This window comes from Rhinatrema bivittatum, chromosome 5, assembly GCF_901001135.1.
Source record: "Rhinatrema bivittatum chromosome 5, aRhiBiv1.1, whole genome shotgun sequence".
Taxonomy (NCBI): domain Eukaryota; kingdom Metazoa; phylum Chordata; class Amphibia; order Gymnophiona; family Rhinatrematidae; genus Rhinatrema; species Rhinatrema bivittatum.
Window position 1 is genome coordinate 6,896,222 of NC_042619.1, and position 27,049 is coordinate 6,923,270.

General features: G+C 42.9%; 1 protein-coding gene and 1 pseudogene across 1 annotated transcript; both read right to left on the reverse strand.

Moving 5' to 3' along the window:
• Window positions 1-462: 462 nt before the first annotated feature.
• Window positions 463-20,257, reverse strand: LOC115091605 (annotated as a pseudogene).
• Window positions 20,258-22,993: 2,736 nt separating this feature from the next.
• LOC115091606 (olfactory receptor 51E1-like) lies at window positions 22,994-23,959 on the reverse strand. The gene has a single exon (XM_029601775.1). The coding sequence runs from the start codon at window positions 23,957-23,959 to the stop codon at window positions 22,994-22,996; it is 966 nt and encodes a 321-aa protein (XP_029457635.1).
• Between the last annotated feature and the right edge of the window lie 3,090 nt (window positions 23,960-27,049).

The window sequence follows — 27,049 nt, forward strand, 5'->3', positions numbered from 1 at the left end:
GCACTTCTCTCTTTCAATAAATGACTTTTATTGTGAGGAAGCATTGGGACAGATATTCAGAAAAAGCTAAGCTCCCAAATGTAGGCCTCTAAATTAGAATCCTAAGTTTTCAGCTGCAAATTCACAAAAATTTAGGGTCCTAAAAGTTAGGCTCCTAGTTTTAGGTTCCTGCTATTTATGTGCCTTGATTTAGGATTCTAGTTCTGAAAATCCATGCTAAGCACCTAACTTTGTTTCCCCACCTAACTCCACTCCCGTAACTCCCCGTAACCTCCACTTTTCAGGATCCTAAATTTAGGGCCCTAATGAAACTTAGGCACTGAGCCCTAGGAAATTTAAAAAAAGGCCAATTTAGGAGATTAACTACAAATATTTGCAGCCTCAATACTTTGAAAATTGGCCCCATTACATCTCTATGAAAGTACAACTTCTTTATTTCTGATGCGCTTCACAGACCGGTGGCTAATCAAACAGTTCAGGTCTGGTAGCATTCCTGTGAAATGCCTTTATAATCCTTTGCCGAATTTGCTTGGTTTTTATCCCGTACACCATGGGGTTCAGCACAGGAGGGACCAGAAGGTAGACATTGGCCATGACGATAGCAATGATGGGGGCAGACCGTTTCCCAAACCTGTGCACCATGGAGAGGCCAATGAAGGGGATGTAGAAGATCAGCACCGCACAGAGGTGAGAGATACAGGTGCTGAAGGCCTTCAGTCGCGCCTCCCAGCTGAGTCTCAGAAACCGCCCTGAGAATCAGGAAGTACGACAAGAAAATTACAGAGAGTCCAATCCCATCGCTGAAATAATGACAATGAGGCCATAGATGATATTGACACTGATATCAGCACAGGAGAACTTCATCACATCCTGGTGTAAGCAGTAAGAGTAGGATAGCACAGTGGCTCTGCAGTAGGGTAGTCTTTTAATGAGGCAGGGCAAGGGGGCCATGAGGGCTGCCCCTCGGATTACAGCCACCAGCCCTATTTTGGCTACGATTGAGCTGGTAAGAATGGATTTATGTCTCAGGGGATTGCAGATGGCAACGTATCGATCAAGGCCATGGCCACAAGGATGGTGGACTCCATGGCCGAGACAGAGTGAATGCAGAACATCTGTACCAGGCAGGCATTGAATGAGATTTCTCTGGCATCAAACCAGAAGATCCCCAGCATTTTTGGTATCACTGAATTCACCACAAGAATGTCGAGGGCTGCAAGCATGGCAAGGAAAAAGTACATGGGCTCATGGAGGCTAGACTCCATTTTATGATGAATACAATGGTGCAGTTCCCCATGATTGCCATGAGATACACAAAACACAGTAAGAAGGCGATCCAGAAGTGGGCATCTTCCAGGCCAGGGATGCCAATTCAGGATGAACATGGTGAGACTCGAGTTGAAGGTTGTGTTTAGGCACTGACATAGTGTGTCAAAATATCTTCTTGCCTACATTAAAAAACCAATATTATTAACATGATCAATTAGCAGCAAGATAGGTGGTTTCATATGATGTTGGTCGAGATAACAATTTCACATTGAAAATATTGATTTCTTTTGCACAAAATGATCTTAACTTTATTTGGTTGACCTGGAAAGCCGATAAAAAAAACTATAACTATTTATCTAAGTTTGACAGATCTTCACCTGCATGGCAATCCAGTTTAATATCCCCAGATAATCGCTACCATGATGGGTAAGTCTTATCCTCTTTTAGACTTGCAATTGAGGAGGTCCTAACCCAGAAGGATGACTTATCCAGCTATGTAGTGGTGCATTGTTATGCAGACTGTTAGCCTACCATTTATCCAGCTAAAATCTTAGCCAGTCAAGCATTCACCATCTAAGGATTTATTTATTATTTAGGGCTTTTTTATACCGACACTCATGATACCAATCATATCATATCGGTTTCAATAAACAGAGCGGTGCAATAACATTGCACCGCTGTTTATTGATTTCTGACTCACAGCTCGACATTCTAATAGAAAACAGAGAAACATAGAAATGATGGCAGGAGAAGACCAATAGGCCCATCCAATCTGCCCAGCATGGCTGGAATTCACCTCCCCACAAAGATCTAATAAAAAATATAATTCAATGGTTGTTAAACTGAGTTTCAAAATTAATTTGATATATGTATAATTAGGAGACTGCTCAGTGTGCGCGGCAGTCAAAAAAGCAAACAGAATGTTAGGAATTATTAGAAAGGGAATGGTGAATAAAACTGAAAAATGTCATAATGCCTCTGTATCTCTCCATGGTGAGACTGCACCTTGAATACTGTGTACAATTATGATCGCCGCATCTCAAAAAAGATATAATTGCGATGGAGAAGGTACAGAGAAGGGCAACCAAAATGATAAGGGAATGGAACAGCTCCCCTATGAGGAAAGACTAAAGAGGTTAGGACTTTTCAGCTTGGAGAAAAGACGACTGAGGGGGGATATGATAGAGGTGTTTAAAATCATGAGAGGTCTTGAACAAGTAGATGTGACTCGGTTATTTACACTTTTGGATAATAGAAGGACTAGGGGGCATTCCATGAAGTTAGCAAATAGCACATTTAAGACTAATCGGAGAAAGTTCTTTTTCACTCAACGCACATAAAGCTCTGGAATTTGTTGCCAGAGGATGTGGTTAGTGCAGTTAGTATAGCTGTGTTTAAAAAGGTTTGGATAAGTTCTTGGAGAAGTCCATTACCTGCTATTAATCAAGTTTACTTAGGGGGTAATTTTCAAAGGAGTTACGTGCATAAATGTAACTACTATTGTAGCAATTTTCAAAGCCATTTACTCACGTAAAGTGCACTTATGCGAATAAATCCTATGGACGATTCAATGGCATATATTGTAGCAATTTTCAAAAGCCCACTTACTCGAGTAAAGTGCATTTACATGCGTAAATCTGGGTTTTATGCATGTAAATGCTTTTTAAAATCAGACCCTGTGGGAATAGCCACTGCTATTAATTGCATCAGTAGCATGGGATCTTCTTAGTGTTTGGGTACTTGCCAGGTTCTTATGGCCTGGATTGGCCACTGTTGGAAACAGGATGCTGGGCTTGATGGACCCTTGGTCTGACTCAGAATGGCAATTTCTTTTGTTCTTATTCTGCCCAAAGGCTGCACTGATCCTGCCCAAAGGTCTGTTTCCAACAGTCACCAATCCAGGTTACAAGTATCTGGCAAGATCCCTAAGAGCAGATAAATCCCAAGCAGCTAATACTAGGGATAAGTAATGGCTTTCCCCAGTCTATCTGATTAATAATGGTTTAAGGACTTCTCCTATAGGAACTTCTGCAAACCTTTTTTTAAATCCAACTACACTATCTTCACCACAAGCTCTGGAATTTGTTGCCAGAGGATGTGGTTAGGGCAGTTAGGGGTAGATTTTAAGAGGCGCGCGAACAGCCTACTTTTGCTTGCGCATCAGACTCAAGCAAAGTACGCTGGATTTTAGTAGATACGCGCGGAGCCGCGCGTATCCACTAAAATCCTGGATCGGCGCGCGCAAGGCCTATCGATTTTGTATAGCCTGCGCGCGCCGAGCCGCGCTGCCTCCCCCCGTTCCCTCCAAGGCCGCTCCGAAATCGGAGCGGCCTCGGAGGGGAACTTTCCTTTGCCCTCCCCTCACCTTACCCTCCCTTCCCCTACCTAACCCACCCACCCGGCCCTGTCTACACCCCCCCCTTACCTTTGTCGGGGGATTTACGCCTCCCGGAGGGAGACGTAAATCCCCGCGCGCCAGCGGGCCTGCTGCGCGCCGGGCCGCGACCTGGGGGCGGGTACGGAGGGCGCGGCCACGCCCCCGGGCCGTAGCCACGCCCCGTACCCGCCCCCAAAACGCGGCCGACACGCCCCCGAACCGCCGCGTCGACCGGGCCCGCCCCCCGACACGCCCCCGACACGCCCCCCCTCCGAAAACCCCGGGACGTACGCGAGTCCCGGGGTCTGCGCGCGCCGGTAGGCCTATGTAAAATAGGCTTCCCGGCGCGCAGGGCCCTGCTCGCCTAAATCCGCCCGGTTTTGGGCGGATTTAGGCGAGCAGGGCTCTGAAAATCTACCCCTTAGTGTAGCTGGGTTCAAAAAAGGTTTGGATAGTTCTTGGAGGAGAAGTCCATTAACAGCTATTAATCAAGTTACTTAGGGAATGGCCACTGCTATTAATTTGCATCAGTAGTATGGGATATTCTTAGTGTTTGGGTACTTGCCAGGTTCTTGTGGCCTGGTTTGGCCTCTGTTGGAAACAGGATGCTGGGCTTGATGGACCCTTGGTCTGACCCAGCATGGCAATTTCTTATGTTCTTATGTTCATTCTCTGGCTATGAATTCCAGAGCATAATTGTGAGTTAGTGAAAAAGAATTTTCTCCAGTTTCTTGTAAATGTACTACTTATTAACTTCATGGAGGTTCATATTCAGCTGCTGTGTGACTCGGCATGTTAGCAGATAAACTTAAGGCTAACTTAGCCAATATATTCCATGATGTGGCTGTGCCATCTAATATACCCAGCTATCTTAAAGTTGGTCAGCCAGAGTTAGCTAGCATTACATCACTGAGAGGAGAGGATCATCTTGCTGGTGGCTGAAAGGAATCAGTAAGTTTTGCTTCGGAAATTTTATATTGTTTAGTGTGTTTGTGTGTTTGTGCTTTTAATATTCAGTAAGTTAGCTAATAAACAGAAGTTAGTGTGTTTGTATTTCCCAACCCTCCCTCCCACCCTTAGCTCATCTTTTAATTAATAGGCAGGTGCCAGTTTCACACTAAAAAAAAAATCAGACGTATAACTTCACTTCACAAATTCCCCACACCTTAATGAGAGTTTCTTCATTCCCGTTTAGGCCACTACCAGACATATAGCGAATTCACTAATACATTTAAAGGACATTAATTAGACACATTCCTACTCCCATAGCAACCTAAAACTTAACTAGGAACTGAACAAAATTGAGATGAAGGCAGCAGCCCAGCAGCAAGAGGGGGGCTTCCCAGTCTTTTGCATCGAGTGTCACATGTATGATTTTTTACCCACCGGTGAGAAATTGTACATGTGCATGCGATGCAAAGAGCTCCTGGCTCTCAGAGAACGAGTCCGATCTCTGGAAGCAAGAGTGGCAGACCTGGAGGAGCTGAGGCAGACAGAGAGGTATATAGATGAGACCTTAAGAGACATAGTAGCCATGTCCCAACTTCAGACTGGCAGCCCTGGTGCTGCCTTGGAGGAAGAAGGTCTCATGATCGGAGAGCATCAACCAGGTGTAGCAGGAAAGGATCCTGTAGCAAGGACCTGCTCTCCAGGTGATGCATTGTCCTTTCGCACTGAGGATATCTCCCCAAGGCCTACTGCCCAGGAGGGAAGGGTTAGGTCGGCCATCATAGTTGGTGATTAGATTATTAGGAATGTAGATAGCTGGGTGGCTGGTGGGCGTGAGGATCGCCTGGTAACTTGCCTACCTGGTGCGAAGGTGGCGGACCTCATGCGTCACCTAGATAAGATTTTAGACAATGCTGGGGAGGAGCCGGCTGTCGTGGTACATGTGGGCACCAGTGACATAGGAAAATGTGGGAGGGAGGTTCTGGAAGCCAAATTTAGGCAGAAAACTGAAACCCAGAACCTCCAGGGTAGCATTCTCTGAAATGCTCCCTGTTCCACGCGCAGGTCACCAGAGGCAGGCAGAGCTCCGGAGTCTCAATGCGTGGATGAGACGATGATGTTAGGAACTGGGGAACCTTTTGGGGAAGGGGGAATCTCTTCCAAAGGGATGGGCTCCACCTTAACCAGGGTGGAACAAGGCTGCTGACGCTAACCTTTAAAAAGGTGATAGTGCAGCTTTTATATTAGAACAAAGGGGAAAGCCGACAGTCGCTCAGCAGCGCATGATTCGGAGGGAGGTATCTTCAAAGGATATTAATGATGCACTAGAATTGGGGCATCACAACAGTGAGGTTTCAATAATAAGAAATTAGTCTAAGTGCCTGTAATTAAAAACACACCTGAGCTAAAAAAATTCCAATTTATCCCTATCAATTAAAAAGCAGAATGAAAATACAAACAAAAAACACAGTTTGAAATGTTTGTATGCTAATGCCAGAAGTCTAAGAAGTAAGATGGGAGAATTAGAATGTATAGCAGTGAATGATGACATAGACTTAGGGCCGAATTTTAAAAGGGTTACGCGCATAAGATATGCACGTAACCCTTAGAAAAAACCCTGCATGCGCCGAGCAAGGTGATGCTTATAGGAAAAAATAACCCATGCTATAGTTTACAGGACATTAGGTTTCCATATTAGGAGCTACTACCCAGGAAAAAGATCTAGGCGTCATAGTGGATAATACTTTGAAAGCTCAGTGTGCTGCGGCAGTCAAAAAAGCAAACAAAATGTATATAGTTATAGTTATATTCCATAGCATCTACCCATTGATGCCTGTTATATGTAAGTGCTCCTCCCATAAATTATTTATATGTTGCCTAGTTCATCATATTATATTATGTTATCTGTTACATGTACGGGCACTGCCCAATGGTTTTTTGTTCACTGTGAACCGATACGATGTGCGAACGGATATCGGTATAAAAGAAATGTTAAATAAATAAATAATAAATAAATAAATAAAATGTAGGAATTATTAGAAAGGGAATGGTGAATAAAACAGAAAATGTCACATTGCCTCTGTATCACTCCATGGTGAGACCGTACCTTGAATACTGTGTACAATTCAGGTCGCCGCATCTCAAAAAAGATATAATTGCGATGGAGAAGGTACAGAGAAGGGCTACCAAAATGATAAGGGGAATGGAACAGCTCCCCTATGAGGAAAGACTAAAGAGGTTAGGACTTTTCAGCTTGGAGAAGAGACGGCTGAGGGGGGATATGATAGAGGTGTTTAAAATCATGAGAGGTCTAGAACGGGTAGATGTGAATCGGTTATTTACTCTTTCGGATAATAGAAGGACTAGGGGGCACTCCATGAAGTTAGCAAGTAGCACATTTAAAACTAATCGGAGAAAGTTCTTTTTTACTCAACGCACAATTAAACTCTGGAATTTGTTGCCAGAGAATGTGGTTAGAGCAGTTAGTATAGCTGTGTTTAAAAAAGGATTGGATAAGTTCTTGGAGGAGAAGTCCATTACCTGCTATTAAGTTCACCTAGAGAATAGCCACTGCCATTAAAATGGTAACATGGAATAGACTTAGTTTTTGGGTACTCATTTACTAAGCATTTTTCCAAAGACATAGAATGGGAGAAAAGCCTTAATAAAATAGTCCCTAAGTTAGTTACTTTGCCTCCTGCGTGTGGCTGCCAGAGCTCCTCCACTGCTGCTGCTCCCAGCACTCACGGTGAGTCACATCCCGAGCACCCTGGGTGGGAAACGCTGCATTACTGTGTAAATGCTGCTAGATCTCTGATGATGCCAGGAGCTAAGAGTGGCAAAGGCCATTCCCGCTAATTACTGCACAATCTAACGACTGCGCCCACCCAGACTGATACAGCAAAACTTGTCTCACTCTCAGTTGGCAAAGTAATTGGCTTTAATAAAAATCAGATTAACATAGAGTTATAATAAAAAGGATTGGTAATTTAAATAAATAAAGCAATTGCAGAGCATTTTCTAGCGCTGCGATGCCGGACCTGGTACTTACGGATGCAGAAAGCTTCAGCAATGTCCAGGAAGGAGCTCACCTGAGCGCCAGTGCTCTGCAGCCGGTGTGGCCTGAGATGAAAGCCCAAGGCAGAGAGGAGTCACTCGAGCAGTGCAAGTCCTGGATTTCAAAAGCCCTGGCTTTAGAGGGATGGGGAAGTGCCTTAAGGAGGTGCTGGCAGGGTTGGTCGAAGTAGGTGAATTGGAAAAACAGTGGGCTAAAAGGAGCTAAAAAAAAGAGCAAGACATATTTATATTAAGAGAGGAAATACGAGGATAAAGAGGTTGATAAGCTCTGGAGAAAAAACGGCTGAAAAACTTAGGGCAAAAAATTAACTTCAAAGCACGGAAAGGATCTTGGATAGAGGGGAAAAGAAATGGATATTTAAAAGATGTACCCAGCTAAAATCAGGTTTTTGTTATTGAAAGGTAAGGATTTGTTTATTCAGTGCACTCCGCCAACTCACCAAATCCTGCCCAGGCCAGAGAATGGGCGAGATCTTAACTTGCAAGGAACTAGAGCTGTAACCGAAATTGCAGATAGAGCCTGATCAGGCAGCGGTGATATATAACATCCCTTCATAGCCCCACTGGGATGCATTAATTTCTCACCTTATAGACTCAACAATTCTTTTCACGGTACTTACTTGGCAGGTAAGGGAATTAAAGACAGTAGGTGTTCAGTGACCATTTCCTTCCCTGGGAAAAAGAGAGATACAGCATTGTATTTCAGTTTTTCTACTACACATCCATGTTTCACTTCCTTATCATACGAAGGCCTGTGCTTAGTGTGGCAAAATTCTGGGGTGGGGGGCAGCAGGCCAGTTGAAGATTTGCTGCCTCTCAACTGTGTTGCATCTCAATCAGCAGAGAACAGCTTTCTCCTTCCTGCTCCAACCCCTCCCCTCCTAGTGCAGAGAATAGGAGAGGAAGGGTGAGGCTAGAAGTGACAGGGCAAAGAAAAACGGTGCAGAGAACAGGAGGAGAGGGTTGAGGCCAGAGCAGACAGCAGGGAACAAGGAAAAGCCATCGCTGCTCCCTAATCCAGCCCCTCTCCTCCTGTCATTCAGGGACATCAGGGGAGAAGGTGAGCTCGAAGCAGAGAATGCTGTGCCTTAGTCCTTCTGCTCCGTTCTACCTTCTCCATGGGATGAGGGGTGAGGTGGAAGTGTGGTGAAAGTGCATAAGGGTGGCAAAATCCTAAATCCATCACTGATGCTACCACTGAGAAGATGTTGGCACTCAGTTGCCTTTTCCTTACCTTTAAATCCATGATCCTCCTAAGAAACTCCTTATGGTCCAAAAATCAGCTTTCTCCTTCCCCTTCCTTCTATTCACTCTGGTTAAACATTTCCCATCACCTGAGATCGACCCAGATAGTCATACTCTGTTACTTCTTCCAGTTTTGTTCCATCAGCAAATATTTCTATTGGGGGATAACTTTATTTATTTATTTATTTATTTTAAATTATTTATATATACGCCTAACAATAAAATATCGATCAAAACGGTGAACAATATACATAAGCAAACAAAAATGAAAAAATAGAACAGTACAATCATAAAATTATATTAAAAATTATTTAAAATTATAAAACAAATGTTTTAAAATAAATATCTAACTTTACAAACAAGAGACAAGAAAAGAAAATCAGTTTCACCTGGATTTGGAGTACAAAATGGAAAATGATGGATGTGGTGAGTTTATGAAAGATCTGTATCTGAGATGACAAATGCTTTTGAGAAAAGATGTCTTAAATTCTTTTGGATTTGAAATTTGACGAAGCGTGTAGGTAATGAGTTCATTAATTGTGGACCAGCTATTGAGAATGCTCAATTTCTTGTAATATTTAAACGTGATAGGCGTATTGATGGAATGTCTAATAGGTTTTGTCCAAAGACCTTAAATGTCTGGATGGTTTGTAGATTCGAAGAATGGTGCAAAGCCAGATTGGGGATGGATTATGTAATAGTGAATGTACAATGGTCAGGATTTTATACTGTATTTTAAATTTAATAGGCAGCCAATGCAGAGTGCATAATGTGGGGGAAATGTGGTTTTTGATAGGGGAACCAGTTAGGACACGGGCAGCTGAATTTTGCATCAATTGTAAAGGCTTGATTGTCGAGTCAGGTAGTCCCAGGTAAAGGCCATTATAGTAGTCAAGTCCTGAAAAAAATTAAAGATTGAAGAACAGAACAGAAATCCCAATAGAAGTGGACGTAGGCGTTTTAAGAGATGTAATTTGTAAAAGGAATTTCTAACTGTTAAGGAAATGTGCTGAGATAATGACAAGTCGGAGTTTAGTAAAACTCCTAAATTACGGGCTTTTGTAAGAATAGGTATAGAAATACAGTTTAATAGCAGATGTGAACCGTTGGATGGGTCAGTAATTGAGCTAAGGAATAGAATTTCCGTTTTTTTTTTTTTAGATTTAGTTTTAAGCGGCTATGAGATAGCCATTTATCTATAATATTTACGTATAAGGCTACAGTGGATAGAGTTTCTGTCCAAGAGGTTTTATAAGGTACAAAAAATTGTATGTCATCGGCATATATTTTGAATTGGACATCCAAAGCTGAAAGAATGTGACATAATGGAATTAGGTAAATGTTAACAAGGATAGGTGATAATGAAGATCCTTAGGGGACACCAGAATCGATTTTGTATGGAGCAGAGGAATGTGAACTAATATTGATCTGATAAGTTCGGTTCGATAAGTAACTTTTAAACCAAATGAGTACTGTTGAATTTAGTTCTATTGATTGAAGACTGGATACAAGTATTTGGTGATCTTTGAAAACTTTGAAAACTATGCGGGTAGGTGTGTAGTCCATGATTACTTTTCCCCTGGATTTTGGGAAGTGGGAATGCACTTTCCCCTTTCAGAACTCCCGAAAGTAAAAGCATCCAGAAAGATTTGCATCCGCTGCTCTGAGGGTAGCTTTTCCCTGAAAAACAATGCACACACTTTACAAAAAGTTGAAATATGTGCGTTGTTGTCTCCCTTCACCTAATCCCACTTCTGATTCCACCAACTTTTCCCACTAAAGGGGACTGCGTGCAGAATAGATTCACCCCAGAGACCGGGCCTCTCACACACACAGTGAAGGAGCATTAGGAATCACCCAGGACCCTGAGTCAGCAGATATACCCAGAGCACGAGACACATCCAGCGGTATATTCAGTTATTTATTCAAGATAGACATTGATTACATTTTTTAATCAATCAGTAAACTATTTTATTTTGAACACCCAGCTCTGCATCTTGTTCCTTTTGTCCCAAAGAAGCATCATCACAGCACCATTTCAGCCAGCAAGCTACACACTAAGAAAGAAAAACACTTAGGCCAGAAACACTATTCCCCCCTCTCCCAAGAAAGGGTTCGTTCCTGGGGTCACAAGTAGGATAATTGCCAGGTTCTTGTGGCCTGATTTGGCCTCTGTTGGAAACAGGATGCTGGGCTTGATGGACCCTTGGTCTGACCCAGCCTGGCAATTTCTTATGTTCTTATGATGGCAAAGGAAGCCAGCTCCAATTAATAAATTCTTTTTGTGTGCCCGCAAAAGAAAATGCCCCCTTCTACTGCGCGCAATGTCTAATTTTTGGACTCATAGCTTAGGGCACAAGAACACTGCAATTCAGCAAGAGGTTTTAAAATTTAGTTTATTTGGCTTTTTTAAAAAAAGAGGCAAAGACAAGTGTTCTTGTGAGATGCAATCTGCCCTCTATCTGTAATAAGTAGCATCTCATCCCACACAGGAAGAGAGCCTTCTTTTATAATTAAAACACAGTATTGCCGAAACTTCCAGAAAAGTGTAACCGCCCACAAACACATGATACTGTTGTCATGACAATCTATCCTGTATAGGAAATGCTTGTGAGGACCTCCCTCAACTAAGAATTCTTCTAACCCTGTTTCTCCTCCCACTGTAAACAAGTTCCTGTATCATGCTGGCTTTGATGCACTGTATTCTTCTTGTCTTCTTTTGTTCTTCTCTGTTTATGTAAATAACTTGTAGTCTGGGTTTTGAATAGAGCTAGACTTGGATTCCACTTCTTGGCACCAGGATTCATTCAAAACTATCACCTCATAGGATCTCCTTTTCAAATTGGTTTCTGTTGCATCTGCAAGATAAAAGCTTGCATCCTGGACTCAGTTTCTCTGCATTGTGAAGTAAATGTGGCCATTGATGCCTTCCTGGCCTGTAATTATAAGCTTTGCAGAGCTTACAAGTTTCCCAAAATCTTCTGCATCCTTTGAATCTGTGATAGTCAGAAAGTCTCTCAAAGTTCATTCACCTCTGACAGGCCAGTACAGCAGAGGAGTCTGGGTATTCTTGGTTATCTTAATCAGACATATTCTTCAGCATGTTATAAAATCCAGGGTTGGTGCATGCAAGGGGGTGCACACTTGTGCACCTTGCGTGCGTCGAGCCCTAGCGGAGGCTCGATGGCTTTCCTTTTGCTCCCCCCACCTTCCCCTATCTAACCCAACCCCCAGCTCTACCTAATTCTCCCCCCCACCTTTATTCTCTAAGTTACGCCTGCCTGAGGCAGGCGTAACTTGCACGCGCTGGCACAGCCGCTGTGCCGGAGGACTCGGGACCGCCCCGGACCGCCCCCGGATCGGAGCCACGCCCACAACCCCGCCCCTTTTTCAAAGCCCCGGGACATATGCGTGTCCTGGGGCTTGCGTGCGCCACCGAGCCTATGCAAAATAGGCTCGGTGGGCGTAGGGGCAGGTTTTCGGGGTTACGTGCGTAAGTTACGCACATAACCCTTTGAAAATCTACCCCTATGTATTTTCAAGTTAGTGAGATTTTTGCTATTTCTGGGAATACCTTTGGTATTTTGGGGGACACACCTTTGGTGATTGGGATAGGCTTTGGCTATGTTACTATTGATTATAGAAGTGTATCCTTCGATGCGCTGTTATTGTTTCCATAGATCAATGAGCTCTCAACCAACTTTTGTAAATTGGAATGTTGCGGGGATGGGCTCTCCGATAAAGCATGAAAAGGTATTTTCCCATATTCGTCGATTAATTTGTGATATTTTCTTACAGGAATTCCATATGACAGACAAGGAACATGAAAAATTGAGGCATAAGCGGGGTTATAATCAGCTTTACTTTTTTTCAGGTTCTTCACCACATTGTGGAGTGATTATTCTAATTCATAAATGGGTGTCTTTTAGTTTTGAACAACAACGGACAGATGGGGAAGGTAGGGTGGTAATGGTTAAGGGCTTGCTTTTTGGTAAGCCTATTATCTTGGCTTCTATGTATGCCCCTAATCGAAACACACACCTCTTATTCACCGCCTTGGTTACAAATATTTTGGCCCTGGGATCTGCTCCTGAGGTCAGGGATGGGGATTTTAATTGTATTCATGATCCACTTTTGGACAGGTGCTCTGCTTCTGATGTTACACATTTGGGCCCTGGGAAGGGTATTACTTTTCTTTGTCAATCTCTTTCACTGTTGGATATTTCGAGAATACACCAGCCTGAGGGGAGAGCTTTTACACACTACGCAAGAGCACACCCCTCTAAATCTAGAATTGATTATTTTCTTTTGTCTGAATCTCTTTTTAATGAGGTAAATAGAGTAACAATAGAGAACTTAGTGATATCAGATCATTGCCCAGTTTTGTGTTCTATGGGAAGTGGTCTTGGGTTTGTTTCTCTCTTTAAGTGGAGATTGCCGGAATGGTTATGTAAGGAACGGGATTTTCAGCCCTTTTTGAGGGAAAAGTGGCAATATTTGTTGAAGACTAATAAGCAGTATAGAGACACCCACCTTTTATTTTGGGAAATGGCCAAGGTGGTGATGAGGGGCGAGATTATTCAGTTTGTAATTCAGAAGCAAAAACAACGTAGTAGACAGATCTTGGAGTTAGTTAGGAAACTAAGTTATTATAAGACCCAGTGGAATACCTGTCGTTCTGAAGAGTGGAAGGTGAGATTCCGCAAGGCCCAAGTAGTTCTGAATGATCTTCTCCACCAGAAGGCTGCTGATGTGCTGTTTATTTATAAGCATAAATTGTTCCAGTTTGGAAATAAACCAGGGCGCTTACTAACACGCTTAACAAAACCTCCATCTCAATCTAAATTTGTTAATAACATTAGGGCTTTAAGTGGCTCTTTAATTAACACTACAGTAGAAATTGGGGAGGTGTTCAATGTTTATCGGGATTTATATGCTAAAGAGACTCCAGATTTAAGTTGCCAAACTGATTTTTTTTCAGATCTGACACTGCCTCAGTTATCTTCCTCCCAGGTAGACAATTTGAACTGTAATCTCTGTGCAGGAGATTTCATATGTTATAAATGTAAACCGGTGTGATAAGAATCTTCGTCTTGAATGTTGGTATAGTAAAAAGATGTAAATAAATAAATAAATAAATAAATAAATAAATGAGCTGAAACTGCACAAGTCTCGAGGCCCTGCTGGGTTGAATTCTTTGTTTTATAGGTTGATTTGGGATCACGTTCCGTTTGAACTTTGTTCTTTGTTCAATTATATGATACTTAACTGGGTTATACTAGAGTCTATGTCTACCACTCAGCCCCTGTGACATAGTAAGGGCAAAGGCTATCGGCACCATTTTGAATACCGGCAGCCGACGGCCCGAGTGCAGGAGATCGCTCCAGGACCCACGCTGGACCATCAGGGACTTTTGGCAAGTCTTGGGGGGGTCAGGAGGATGGGGGGTTATTCATTAGTGATACATTGTATTCGTGGGGGTTCGCCATACGTTTCGTGACCCCCACGAATACAACGAATATGGCATATACGTTGCGGATTGCCAATACGTTGCAAACGAATGCACACCCCTAACAGATCCAGGTTCCTATAGGTCTGTCTCTCTGTTGAATCATGAGGTTAAGATTTATGCTAAGGTTCTGGCCAACAGGCTGAAACATATTTTACCGGATTTGATTTCTCCTTCATAGACAGGTTTTGTTTTTGGTAGGAAACCTAACAATAACATTTGGCATTTATTATTGGCTTTGGAGCTTTGTCATACCCAGAGAGTGGAAGATCCTCTCTTTGTTAGTTTTGATGCAGAAAAAGCCTTCAATAGGGTGGCTTGGGAATATTTATTTATGTCCCTACAGGCTTTTGGCTTAGCGGGAGACTTCCTGTCTGCTGTTCAAGTGTTATATAAATCTCCCCAGGCTTTTATCTGGGTTAATGGTCCGACTTTTCATTGTTTACATTGGGGAGAGGAACTCGACAGGGTTGCCCATTATCCCCGCTTTTATTTGTTTTAACTTAGGAACCCTTGGTAATTACAATCATGCAGGATACAGCCATTACTGGGATACGTCTTGGTTCCACTGAGTTAAAGTCCCTACTTTTTGCAGATGATATTTTGATGGTGTTAATCAAGGTTAGGACTACTTTACTTTTGCTGTTAAAGCATATTTATAAATTTGGTTCCTTCTCTGGTTTAAAATTGAATTTGTCCAAGTCAGAGACTCTGGACATTGGTGGACACTTATGTAACTTATGGTCCAACTTCCCCCTTACAATGGCAAAAGATATGGGTAAATACCTAGGAGTCAAAATACATACAACTCTGAGCGCTTGGTATCAATATGATATTACATTTTTGCTACAGGATTTCCAGCGTAAACGTCATAGTTGGATATATTTTCCATTATCACCACAGGGTCATATGGTGCTTGTTAAAATGATCTTGCTGCCCAAATTATTGTATTTGCTTCACATGGTTCCCTTTTACTTATGGAGAAAGGATATCCTACTCTTTCAAAAACTGTGCTCTCAGTTATTTTGGAATTTTAAACAGGCCTGATTGCGGTTCTCTCAACTTCTAAAGATAATGGCGGGTTAGGGTTTGCACACCTTCGGTTTTACAACATAGCTTGCCTTTTGCAGATACTTAGGGAATGGATGAACCCACAGTCTGCTTCTGACAATTATAAGGTGCAGATGGAACAAGAATTTGTGAAGCCTTATCACATAATGTATCTACTTCACACACACAATGTTGTTTTACCTTCTCATATTTCTCATTCTCTATTAACAAATTCCATGAGGAAAGGTTGACACTTTCTACAGCGACATTTGGGACTGTCCTGGATGCGGAGACCTGTGATGCGGAGACACACACTGTATCAAGTGCATCAAGAACAAAAAGCCTTCCCTGTAAATACTGAAGACGTTCTTGAGAAATAGATTGAAGTGTTATCGGAAAAGAGAAAGAAACCCAATGCACACAGAAATTCCAGATCAGAAACCAAAGGAAAAAGCTCATTGTGATGGATGACTCTGTCATCAGAGGCACTAATCTTTTCCTTTGCACAATTGCAAAGGGAAAGGGTGAAATTAATAACAAAACTCAACTAAAGTCACAAAAGGAGTCCAGGAACAGCAGTAACCTGAACGAGAAAAGCTGGAAAGCTATGAGCACAAATGCTCGTAGTTTGGGCAATAAAATCCCAGATCTGCAAGCCCTAATGGTGGAGGCAGACTTGGACGTTGTTGCTGTCATGGAGACGTGGTTCACAGAATCTCATGATTGGGATACGGCAATACCAGGCTATAACTTGTTAAGGAAGGGCAGAGAGGATAGGAAAGGGGGAGGAGTGGCTCTTTATGTCAGAAACAATATCCAAGCATCTGAGCTGCAAGGAAGATGGGGCAATGAAGAAGCACTATGGGCCGTCCTAAAAAAAGATGGGGCATCCATTTTTATTGGAGTGGTTTACAGGCCTCCAAATCAAATGGAAGACCTTGACAGAGATCTGGCTGACAACATCCAAAAGATGGGAAAGAAGGGAGATGTGGTGATCTTTGAAGACTTTAATCTGCTGGATGTAGAATGGAGAATCCCTTCTGCAGAATCTAACAATAGTAGAGAGATAGTGGATGCCCTGCAAGGGGCTTTGTTCAAACAAATGGTAATGGAACCCACAAGAGAGGGAGCTATACTCGATTTAGTGCTCACTAATGGAGATAATGTCTCTAATGTCCTGGTGGGTGCCCACCTCAGCACCAGTGATCAAACGGTATGGTTTCATATCGCACAAAGGATACGGAGAAGAAGCACGAAGTCCCGAGTTTTGCAGTTAAAAAACAAAGGCTTTGATGAAATGGGGAAGTACCTGGAGGAAGAACTAGAAGGCTGGAAGAACAAAAGAGATGTGGACCAAACTAAAAGGAGCAATTATTAAGGCAACTAATCTATATGTTAGAAAAGTAAAGAAAAGAAAAATGAAACCTATCTGGTTCTCAAAGGAGGTGGCTGACAAAATAAAGGCTAAAAGAACAGCATTCAAGAAATATAAAGGATCCCAAAGGGAGGAGCACAAAGAAAAATATCTGGTAGAACTGAGGGAGGCAAAGAAAGTAATCAAAACAGCAAAAAGTCAAGCGAAAGAAAGGATTGCCAAAGAGGTAAAGAGAGGTGACAAAACATTTTTCAGACACATCAGTGAAAGGAGAAAAGTTCAAAGTGATATAGTGAAATTGAAAGGTGAAAAGGATCAATGTGTGGAGAGAGACGAAGAAATGGCAGAAATATTAAACGAATACTTTAGTTCTGTGTACACTAAAGAGTACCCTGGAGAAGGACTGTCGCTAGTTAACAAGAAACTGGAGGGGAGTGGAGTAGATGTAACTCCATTTACAGTAGAGAATGTATGGGAAGAGCTGTGGAAACTGAAAGTGGACAATGCCATGGGGCCTGATGAGGTTCATCACAGGTTACTGAGGGACCTCAGAGATGTGCTGGGGGTTCGCTGTTCAATAGATCCCTAGAAACGGGAGTGGTGCCAAGTGATTGGAGAAGAGCGATGGTGGTCCCACTTCACAAGAGTGGGAACAGAGGAGGCTGGTAACTACAGATTGGTTAGCCTCACCTCTGTGGTGGGAAAAGTAATGAAGTCACTGTTGAAAGAAAGAATAGTGAACTATCTACAGTCGGGAGAATTGCTGGACCAGAGCCAGCATGGCTTTGCCAGGGGAAGATCCTATCAGACAAATCTGATTGACTTTTTTGACTGGGTAACCAAGGAATTGGATCCAGGAAGAGCGCTCAATGTCATCTACTTGGACTTCAGCAAAGCTTTTGATATGGTCCCGCACAGGAGACTGGTGAATAAAATGAGAAGCTTAGGAACAAGTGCCAAGGTGGTGGCCTGGATTGCAAACTGGTTGACGGATAGACGACAATGTGTGATGATAAATGGAACTTACTCTGAAGAGAAAGTGGTGTTAAGCGAAATGCCGCAAGGATCGGTGTTGGGACTGGTCCTGTTCAATATCTATGTGAACGACATAGCGGACGAGATAGAAGGTAAGGTTTGTCTGTTTGCGGATGACACTAAGATCTGCAACAGAGTGGACATGCTGGAAAGAGTGGAGAGAATGAAACAGGATTTAAGTAAGCTGGAAGAGTGGTTGAAGATATAGCAACTGAGATTCAATGCCAAGAAGTGCAGAGTCATGCATATGGAGTGTGGAAATCTGAAAGAACTGTATTCGATGGGGGGTGAAGAGCTGATGTGCACAGTGCAGGAGAGAGACCTTGGGGTGATAGTGTCTAACAATCTGAAGTCAGCGAAATAATGTGACAAGGTGATAGCTAAAGCCAGAAGAATGCTGGGCTGCATAGAGAGAGGAATATCGAGTAAGAAAAGGGAAGTGGTTATCCCCTTGTACATGTCCTTGGTGAGGCCTCACCTGGAGTACTGTGCTCAGTTCTGGAGACCGTATCTCTGAAGGGACAGAGACAGGATGGAGGCGGTCCAGAGAAGGGCGACCAAAAAGGTGGATGGTCTTCATCGAATGACTTATGAAGAGAGATTGAAGAATCTAAATATGTACACCATGGAGGAAAGGAGGAGTAGAGGTAATATGATACAGACTTTCAGATACTTGAAAGGTTTTAATGATCCAAAGATAACGACAAACCTTTTCTGTTGGAAAAAAATCAGAAGAACTAGGGGTCACGATTTGAAGCTCCAGGGAGGAAGACTCAGAACCAATGTCAGGAAGTATTTCTTCACGGAGAGGGTGTGGATGCTTGGAATGCCCTTCCATAGGAAGTGGTGAAGACCAGAACTGTGAAGGACTTCAAAGGGGCATGGGATAAACACTGTGGATCCATAAAGTCTAGAGGATGTGAATGAAGAGAGGGTGGCTCGCGGGAATGACGGCTACTACCTGGAGATAATACCCTTATCCAATAAACATACACACGGTTAATGCAACTCCAACATTGCTCTATGCTTCAATGCAAGAGGAAATGTGGAAAAAAAAAAGTGGGGAGTAGCTTGCTTGTTACGGCGGTTACTACCCCAAACCAAATAAGCCTGATTCTTCTCTTTCAATGCATATCCAGCTTAGCTATCTGCTTCAATGGCAGGGGGAATGAAGAAAAGTGGATTTATATATAGACAACAACCAACAAGGACTGAATTACATAGTCTGGGTAAACAAATAAGCATGGGTGTAGCTTGCTTGTTACGGCGGTTACTACCCTGAATCAATTAAGCCTAATACTTCACTTGAAATACATATGCAGCGCAGTTCACTGCTTCAATGGCAGGGGGAATGAAGAAAAGTGGATTTATATTCAGACAACCAACAAGGACTGAATTGAACAGGATGGCTAAACAAATAAGCGTGGGAGTAGCTTGCTTATTGCGGCAGTTACTACCCCTAACTAATTAAGCTAGATATTTCACTTGATGCAGTTCCAACACTACATTAATGGTGGGGGTGGAAGGGAAATTGAACCAAAAGTTTACTAAGGGCCAAGAGTAACAGATAAGTATGAGAAAAAAAAACAAGTGTGAAAGCTTGCTGGGCAGACTGGATGGGCCGTTTGGTCTTCTTTTCTGCCATTATTTCTGTTTCTATGTTTCTATGTTTTTGCCTTTGTGGGGCAACCCTCAGTCTCTGCCTAGTTGGGGGAATGAAAACTACTTCCAGTTTTCTAAGGCAGGGTTGGTTTATATTTTTTCATTTATTAATCTTCAGATGGGAAGGTTCATTCTTTTTCCGATTGTTGTCAACATCTTTCTCTTAAAACATCAGACTTTCTCCAGTATTTACAAATTGCCAGTTACATGAAGGCACTGCCGGTGACCAATTTTAGAAGTTTGATGAATGGCCCATTTCAAAGATTTATGCATCTGTCTGTCAGGTTGAAGGTCTCCCTATCATTATTTTATAAAGTTTTGCACTCTACTCACTATACTACTTATTCTCAGCAAAATCTCTGGGAGAAGGATCTTGGTGCTTGCTTGCAGAGGATGAGCTCTATGACTGTGACCATCAGGTGGGACAAGCAGCGATGGGGGCAGTGCATTGGGAAATTCATGTAAAAAATGTGCATAGAACTGTCTTATGGCCACAGAAGGCTTATATGGCAGGTATATAGCTAACTCCCATTGCTGTCTTAAATGTTCTCAACCCAAACCTAACTTAAAGCATTGTTTATGGGATTAAACAGTAATACAAACATTTTGGTTGGCTAATAAGAATTTCTTTTCTGCTATTAAATGTGGTCTTTACCTTTCTTCCTTTTGGCTCATATTGACCCGAGTTTGTAAAGCCATCAGACTCCATACTTATTATGAAGGGATGTCTTGTTGCACTACATTCAATTTTAACTAATTGGTTAACTGATTTCAGTCCAACTGTTGATCAGTGGTGATCTATTATGTTGGATTTATATCTGATGGAGCACCGATCTCTGCTGGAATCCTTGATGAAGAAGAGAGCAGCTAATAATAATATTTAGGCACCCTTGTGGAATTGCTACTGAAAGATTTGAAGATTATTCTCCAATCATCTAAAAGACTTTGTTTGCGAGTGCGAACTACTTAATATAGCCTATAATTTGTATTTATTTTATTTTTTTGTTCATTTTAATTGAATGCCATTGGGTGTTGGGCAGCGGGAGGTTGGCAATGGAAGGGGGTGAGGAGCTTTGGGGAGAACACAAAGGTGTATTTCTTGTTTCATGGGACCATTTGTTATGCAGTTTGGCTTGTTATTTGAAAATACCAATAAAAGGATGCTCCACAAAAAGACACTTTTTCAAGATTTCTGTCTTCTTTGTGAATTGTTTTGAAGGGGTCACAGCCTGGTGTTCCTGGTGAAGGCTATTCTCCGGATCCAGAGGTCAGGTCACTGAAGAGCTGCCAGTACCGTTCTAGAAGAGAGAAGATCTTCAGTGACAGTGTCATCCCACAAGGTTTTGGATATTTTAGTAAAAACGATCTCTTTTGTTGAGAGAAGGTATTTTGGTCACCCCTCCTCTCATCTGGAGATTGGGCAGTGTGCTTGATCTTTGTCAGTCAAGACCTTTCCTTCTGAGAGATCCAAAAAAATGAGAAAGGAGAAGGAAGAGCAGAAGTGAAGACCCTCCACAGGATCTTTCCTCCTGAGACACAGGCAAAGGCTGGGAACCCTTTCAGATCAACTGGTGGACTGTTTAGTTCTAAAGGGGATCCTTTATAAATATACAGAATAGGATTACCCCAAAGATGTGGCCTCTCACACACTCAGTAAAGGAGCATTAGGAATCACCCAGGAACCTGAGTCAGAGCACGAGACACATCCAGCAGTATATTCAGTTATTTATTCAGGATAGACATTGATTACATTTTTTAATCAATCGGTAAACTATTTTATTTTGAACACCCAGCTCTGCATCTTGTTCCTTTTGTCCCAAAGAAGCATCATCACGGCACCATTTCAGCCAGCAAGCTACACACTAACAAAGGAAAACACTTCACCACTTGGGCCAGAAATACTGGTTATCCCCTCCGTGCCCCCTCCCCCTACCACCAAAAGGACTGATCCCTGGGGTCACAAGGAGGACAGAACAGGTGGAAAAGGAAGCCAGCTCCAATTAATACATTGTTTTTTTCTGCCCAAAAGGAACATTTCCCTTCCAATAAAAGGGTTACCCTTGACACAGAGATAAATCTTGTAGGAACAAGGTAGGAGATTGCAGTATTGTAAACAATCCACCCTTCACCCTCCTGAGGAAAGAAGGTGCGGGAGTGGCCTAGCAGTGAGAGAGTGGGGCTGTGAACCAGGGAAGCCAGGGCTGAAATCCCATTGATGTTCCTTATGATGTTGGGCAAGTCACCCCACAGCTCCATTGTCTCAGGTGCAAACTGAGGGACCAATTTGCTAAACGTTCGCTCCCGTTCAGTGTCTAAGGGAAAAATGTTTCGTAAATAGGGCTTATAGAGTCTAAGACCTCTGGGGACAAGGCAATACCTGCTGTAAGTCACCCATGAAACGGTGTGAACTAAAAAAAAAATGGTTCAGAAGCACAAGTAGTAATAGGTGAAGGGGTAGCCGGAGAGAAGCCAGGAACACACTGGGTCATGGTTGTGAGGTTGTCAATGGGTATCATCCAACAAGGACTTGGGGATATGGGAGGCCAGAAGTTCAGGCAACAGTCTCATTAGATGTAGGTCTTTTAAGCCTTGGTAGTTGTTTCAATTTGTAGTAAGACACAAGTAGGGGTGAAGGGCCTGGGTGTTGAATTAAATACTGGGAACTTGTATGCTGATCTACTCAGGAAGGGAAGACCACAACAACTGACATGAATAAGGGGTCACGTCCTACAAGAAGTCAAGCTTCTGCAGCCTGCAGCTGGGCTATATCCCAGTGTAGAGAAGAATAACTGGGAAAACTGGATGGGCCAAGTGGTCTAATTCTGCCATAATCCGTTATGTTAATAGGCTACTATATAAGTCTGGTGGTATCGTAGATATGATAAGTATTACGAGGAGAAATGGAGAGGGGGAGATTGGTGAGAGATTGGGAAACAGGTCAAGGGAATGAAAGAAAGTCAAAGAGACAGGGGGAAATGGGGAACATGAAGGGGACTTAGGGAGAGAAGAGGAACATGGATAAGCAGCAGAAAAGGAACAAGAGGGATATGGAGAGAAAAAAGAACATACGGGGAACATAGAGGAATAGAGCAACATGAGGGGGGATATGTAGGAGGAAAAGAACATGAGCATAGGAAGATCAAAAAGAACTTTACTGACAGAAAAATAATTTGTATTGCTTGATTCCATCTTTGCTGGTTATGTCTTGGTTGCATAAATAATAACTGCATACAGAAAGAAAGCAGTTTTTATTTTTGGTGGGCACAAATTAAAGTCTGAGGAACAGACAATCTGCCTTCATGCTTTCATACTGAAGAAATGCAGGTTACCTTGACCATACACATTAATGAATGCCTGAGGAAAAAACACTGATTATTGTGAGGAAACATTGCTTCTCTATGAAGGCACAACATCTTCATTTCTGATGCGCTTCACAGACCGGTGGCTAATCAAACAGTTCAGGACCGGTTGTATTCCGGTGGAATGCCTTCATAATCCTTTGCCGAATTTGCTTGGTTTTTATCCCGTACACCATGGGGTTCATCACAGGAGGGACCAGAAGGTAGACATTGGCCATGACGATAGCGATGATCGGCGAAGACCGTTTCCCAAACCTGTGGACCATGGAGAGGCCAATGAAGGGGATGTAGAAGATCAGCACTGCACAGAGGTGAGAGATACAGGTGCTGAAGACCTTCAGTCGCGCCTCCCAGCTAAGTCTCAGAACCGCCCTGAGAATCAGGAAGTACGACAAGAAAATTAACAGAGAGTCCAATCCCATTGATGAAATCATGACACAGAGTCCAAAAATGACATTGACAGTAATATCAGCACAGGAGAACTTCATCACATCCTGGTGTAAGCAGTATGAATGGGACAGCACTATAGCTTTACTACAATAGGACAATCTTGTAATAAGGCAAGGCCCAGGGGCCATGAGTGCTGCTGCTCGAATTACAGCCACCAGCCCTATTTTGGCTACGATTGAGCTGGTGAGAATGGATGCATGTCTTAAGGGATTGCAAATAGCAACGTATCGATCAAAGGCCATGGCCACAAGGATGGTAGACTCCATTGCCGAGAGGAAATGAATGCAGAACATCTGTACCAAGCAGGCATTGAATGAGATTTCTCTGGCATTAAACCAGAAGATCCCCAGCATGTTTGGTATCACTGAATTCACCAGGAGAATGTCAAGGGCTGCAAGCATGGCAAGGAAAAAGTACATGGGTTCATGGAGGCTAGACTCCGTTTTTATGATGAATACAATGGTGCAGTTCCCCATGATTGCCATGACATACACAAAGCACAGTAAGAAGGCGATCCAGAAGTGGGAATCTTCCAGGCCAGGAATGCCAATCAGGATGAACATGGTGAGACTCGTGTTCGAAGTTATGTTTAGGCCTGACATGTTGTGTCAAAATATCTTCATTGCCTGCAATTAACAAACCAATATTATTAACATGGGCAATTAGCAGCAAGATAAGTGAATTCTTATGATGGTTTGGTCGAGATAGAATTTCACATTCCAAAATATTGATTTTTTTGAACAAAATGATCTTTTCTTTAATTTGTTTACCAAGAAAGCCAGATCAAGACAGAATTTCATGTTTTCAACTGTATCTTGAAGGGATAGGGAGATAAAACAATTTGCCTAAGGTCACCCAGAGGGTCATTGACAGAGAAGGGATTAGTTCTGGCATGGTGAGATAAAGGGGTCTGCAGATATTTTGTACCCATGCACTTTGCATTAGTTTTCATGTTGTGAGTTCAAAGCACCTCCTGACTTTTGCATCTCCGTTTTTTGTGGGTAATTTTCTTCTGGAAAACAATGAGCCCAATATTCAAAATGCATTCAGCATTATTATACCTGCTTAGACCAGTCTTACACGGCTAAGATGCAGCCGCTGAATATGCCCCTATATTCAGTGGTTAGCCATATAAGTCACACACACAAAACGTAGGCAATTCCGGGCAGATCAGGGGAGGAGTGAGTTAGCTGAATAACTTATATGGCTAAATACCACTATTTGCATTTAGCCGCATAAGGTTACTGCTAAGTTTAGATGCCCCATAGAGCAGGTTTAAACATATCCAGGTAGACATATCCGGCTAAGTGCATACGTATATGCGTATATTCAGTGACTTTGCCGTGCCGCTGAATATACATTGTAACTTAGCCGGATTACTCATATCCGGGAAACTACAGACCGGTTAGCCTGACTTCAGTGCCAGGAAAAATAGTGGAAAGTGTTCTAAACATCAAAATTACAGAACATATAGAAAGACATGGTTTAATGGAACAAAGTCAGCATGGCTTTACCCAGGGCAAGTCTTGCCTCACAAATCTGCTTCACTTTTTTGAAGGAGTTAATAAACATGTGGATAAAGGTGAACCGGTAGATATAGTATACTTGGATTTTCAGAAGGCGTTTGACAAAGTTCCTTATGAGAGGCTTCTAGGAAAAGTAAAAAGTCATGGGATAGGTGGCGATGTCCTCTCGTGGATGCAAACCTGGCTAAAAGACAGGAAACAGAGAGTAGGATTAAATGGGCAATTTTCTCAGTGGAAGGGAGTGGACAGTGGAGTGCCTCAGGGATCTGTATTGGGACCCTTACTATTCAATATATTTATAAATGATCTGGAAAGAAATACGAGTGAGATAATCAAATTTGCAGATGACACAAAATTGTTCAGAGTAGTTAAATCACAAGCAGATTGTGATAAATTGCAGGAAGACCTTGTGAGACTGGAAAATTGGGCATCCAAATGGCAGATGAAATTTAATGTGGATAAGTGCAAGGTGATGCATATAGGGAAAAATAACCCATGCTATAATTACACAATGTTGGGTTCCATATTAGGTGCTACAACCCAAGAAAGAGATCTAGGCATCATAGTGGATAACACATTGAAATCGTCTGTTCAGTGTGCTGCGGCAGTCAAAAAAGCAAACAGAATGTTGGGAATTATTAGAAAGGGAATGGTGAATAAAACGGAAAATGTCATAATGCCTCTGTATCGCTCCATGGTGAGACCGCACCTTGAATACTGTGTACAATTCTGGTCGCCGCATCCCGCGTAAAGCCCCGGGATGCGCGTAAGTCCCGGGGCTTTCGAAAAGGGGAGGGAGGGGGCGTGTGCGGGGGCGTTCCCGAAACGACGTGGTGTTTCGGGGGCATGCCGCGGCGTTTCGGGGGCGGGCCCGGGGGTGTGGCACCGGCCCGGGGGCATGGTCGAGGCCTCTGGACCAGCCCCCAGGACCGGAGGACGGAGCGGGGCTGCCGGCCGACGCGCGCAAAGTTACGCCTGCTTTCAGGGGGGGTGAGTTAGGTAGGGGAAGGGAGGGGAAGGTCGGGGGAGGGCAAAGAAAAGTTCCCTCCGAGGCCGCTCCGAAATCGGAGCGGCCTCGGAGGGAACAGGAAGGCCGCGCTGGGCTCGGCGCGCGCAGGTTGCACAGATGTGCACCCCCTTGTGCGCGCCGACCCCAGATTTTATAAGATACGCGCGGCTACACGCGTATCTTATAAAATCCAGTGTACTTTTGTTCGAGCCTGCTGCGCAAACAAAAGTACGAGCTCACGCAAGTATTTAAATCTGCCCCTTAGAGAATAGCCACTGCCATTAGCAATGGTTACATGGAAAAGACTTAGTTTTTGGGTACTTGCCAGGTTCTTATGGCCTGGATTGGCCACTGTTGGAAACAGGATGCTGGGCTTGACCCAGTATGGCATTTAAAAAAAATCCAGCTAAGTTACTTAACCTGCCAGCACTGAATATTGAGCCCAATGTGCATAGGATTTAAAAATGCAATCTAATTACGGTATGTCAATATCCTCCCCCAACCTAAACACAGTCCCAGAAATGCCTCCTCTTGATGCGGCTGAAAGTGTGGAGGGATTCCCCAGGGATAAGTAGTGCCTTGCGCCATTCTACCTGGTTAATAACAGTTTATGACTTCTCCAGGAACTTGTCCTAACCTATTTTAAACCCAGCTACACTAACTGCTTTTACCACATCCTCCACAATGAAGTCCAGAATTTAATGGCGAGTTGAGTGAAAAAGAATTTTCTCCAGTTTGTTTAAACATGCCCTCTAGTCTTTGTGGTCTCATAATTCAAAGATAACCAGCTATCTAAGGAGGTTATTTTCCAAGCCATATTATGGGCTTTTTGCAAGCTAGGTTGAGAGAACATTGTACAAATCTCATCTTTGGATGAGTTTCCTCACTCCGAAGGACATCAAATATTCACAAGAGTGTACTGTTCTGCTCGTAAGTCTCACTCTGAATATCAAAGTGGCCCCTAACCCCTACTCTAATACTTAAACCTCACCTCGAGTAACTAGGTGGGCCTCCTATAGAGGATATAAATACCTAACTACTATGACAATAAAAAAAAAGTTTAAACATTAAAATAGGCAATTCCCATGCCATTGCCAGTTTTACCAGTACAGGCCCAGTTCACCAGAAGAGATAGGTCCTCCAACCACCTCAGCTTA

What these genes read in the sequence shown, in the direction of transcription:
- LOC115091606 (XM_029601775.1), bottom strand. Translation starts at nt 23,959, where the DNA reads ATGTCAGGCCTAAACATAACTTCGAACACGAGTCTCACCATGTTCATC.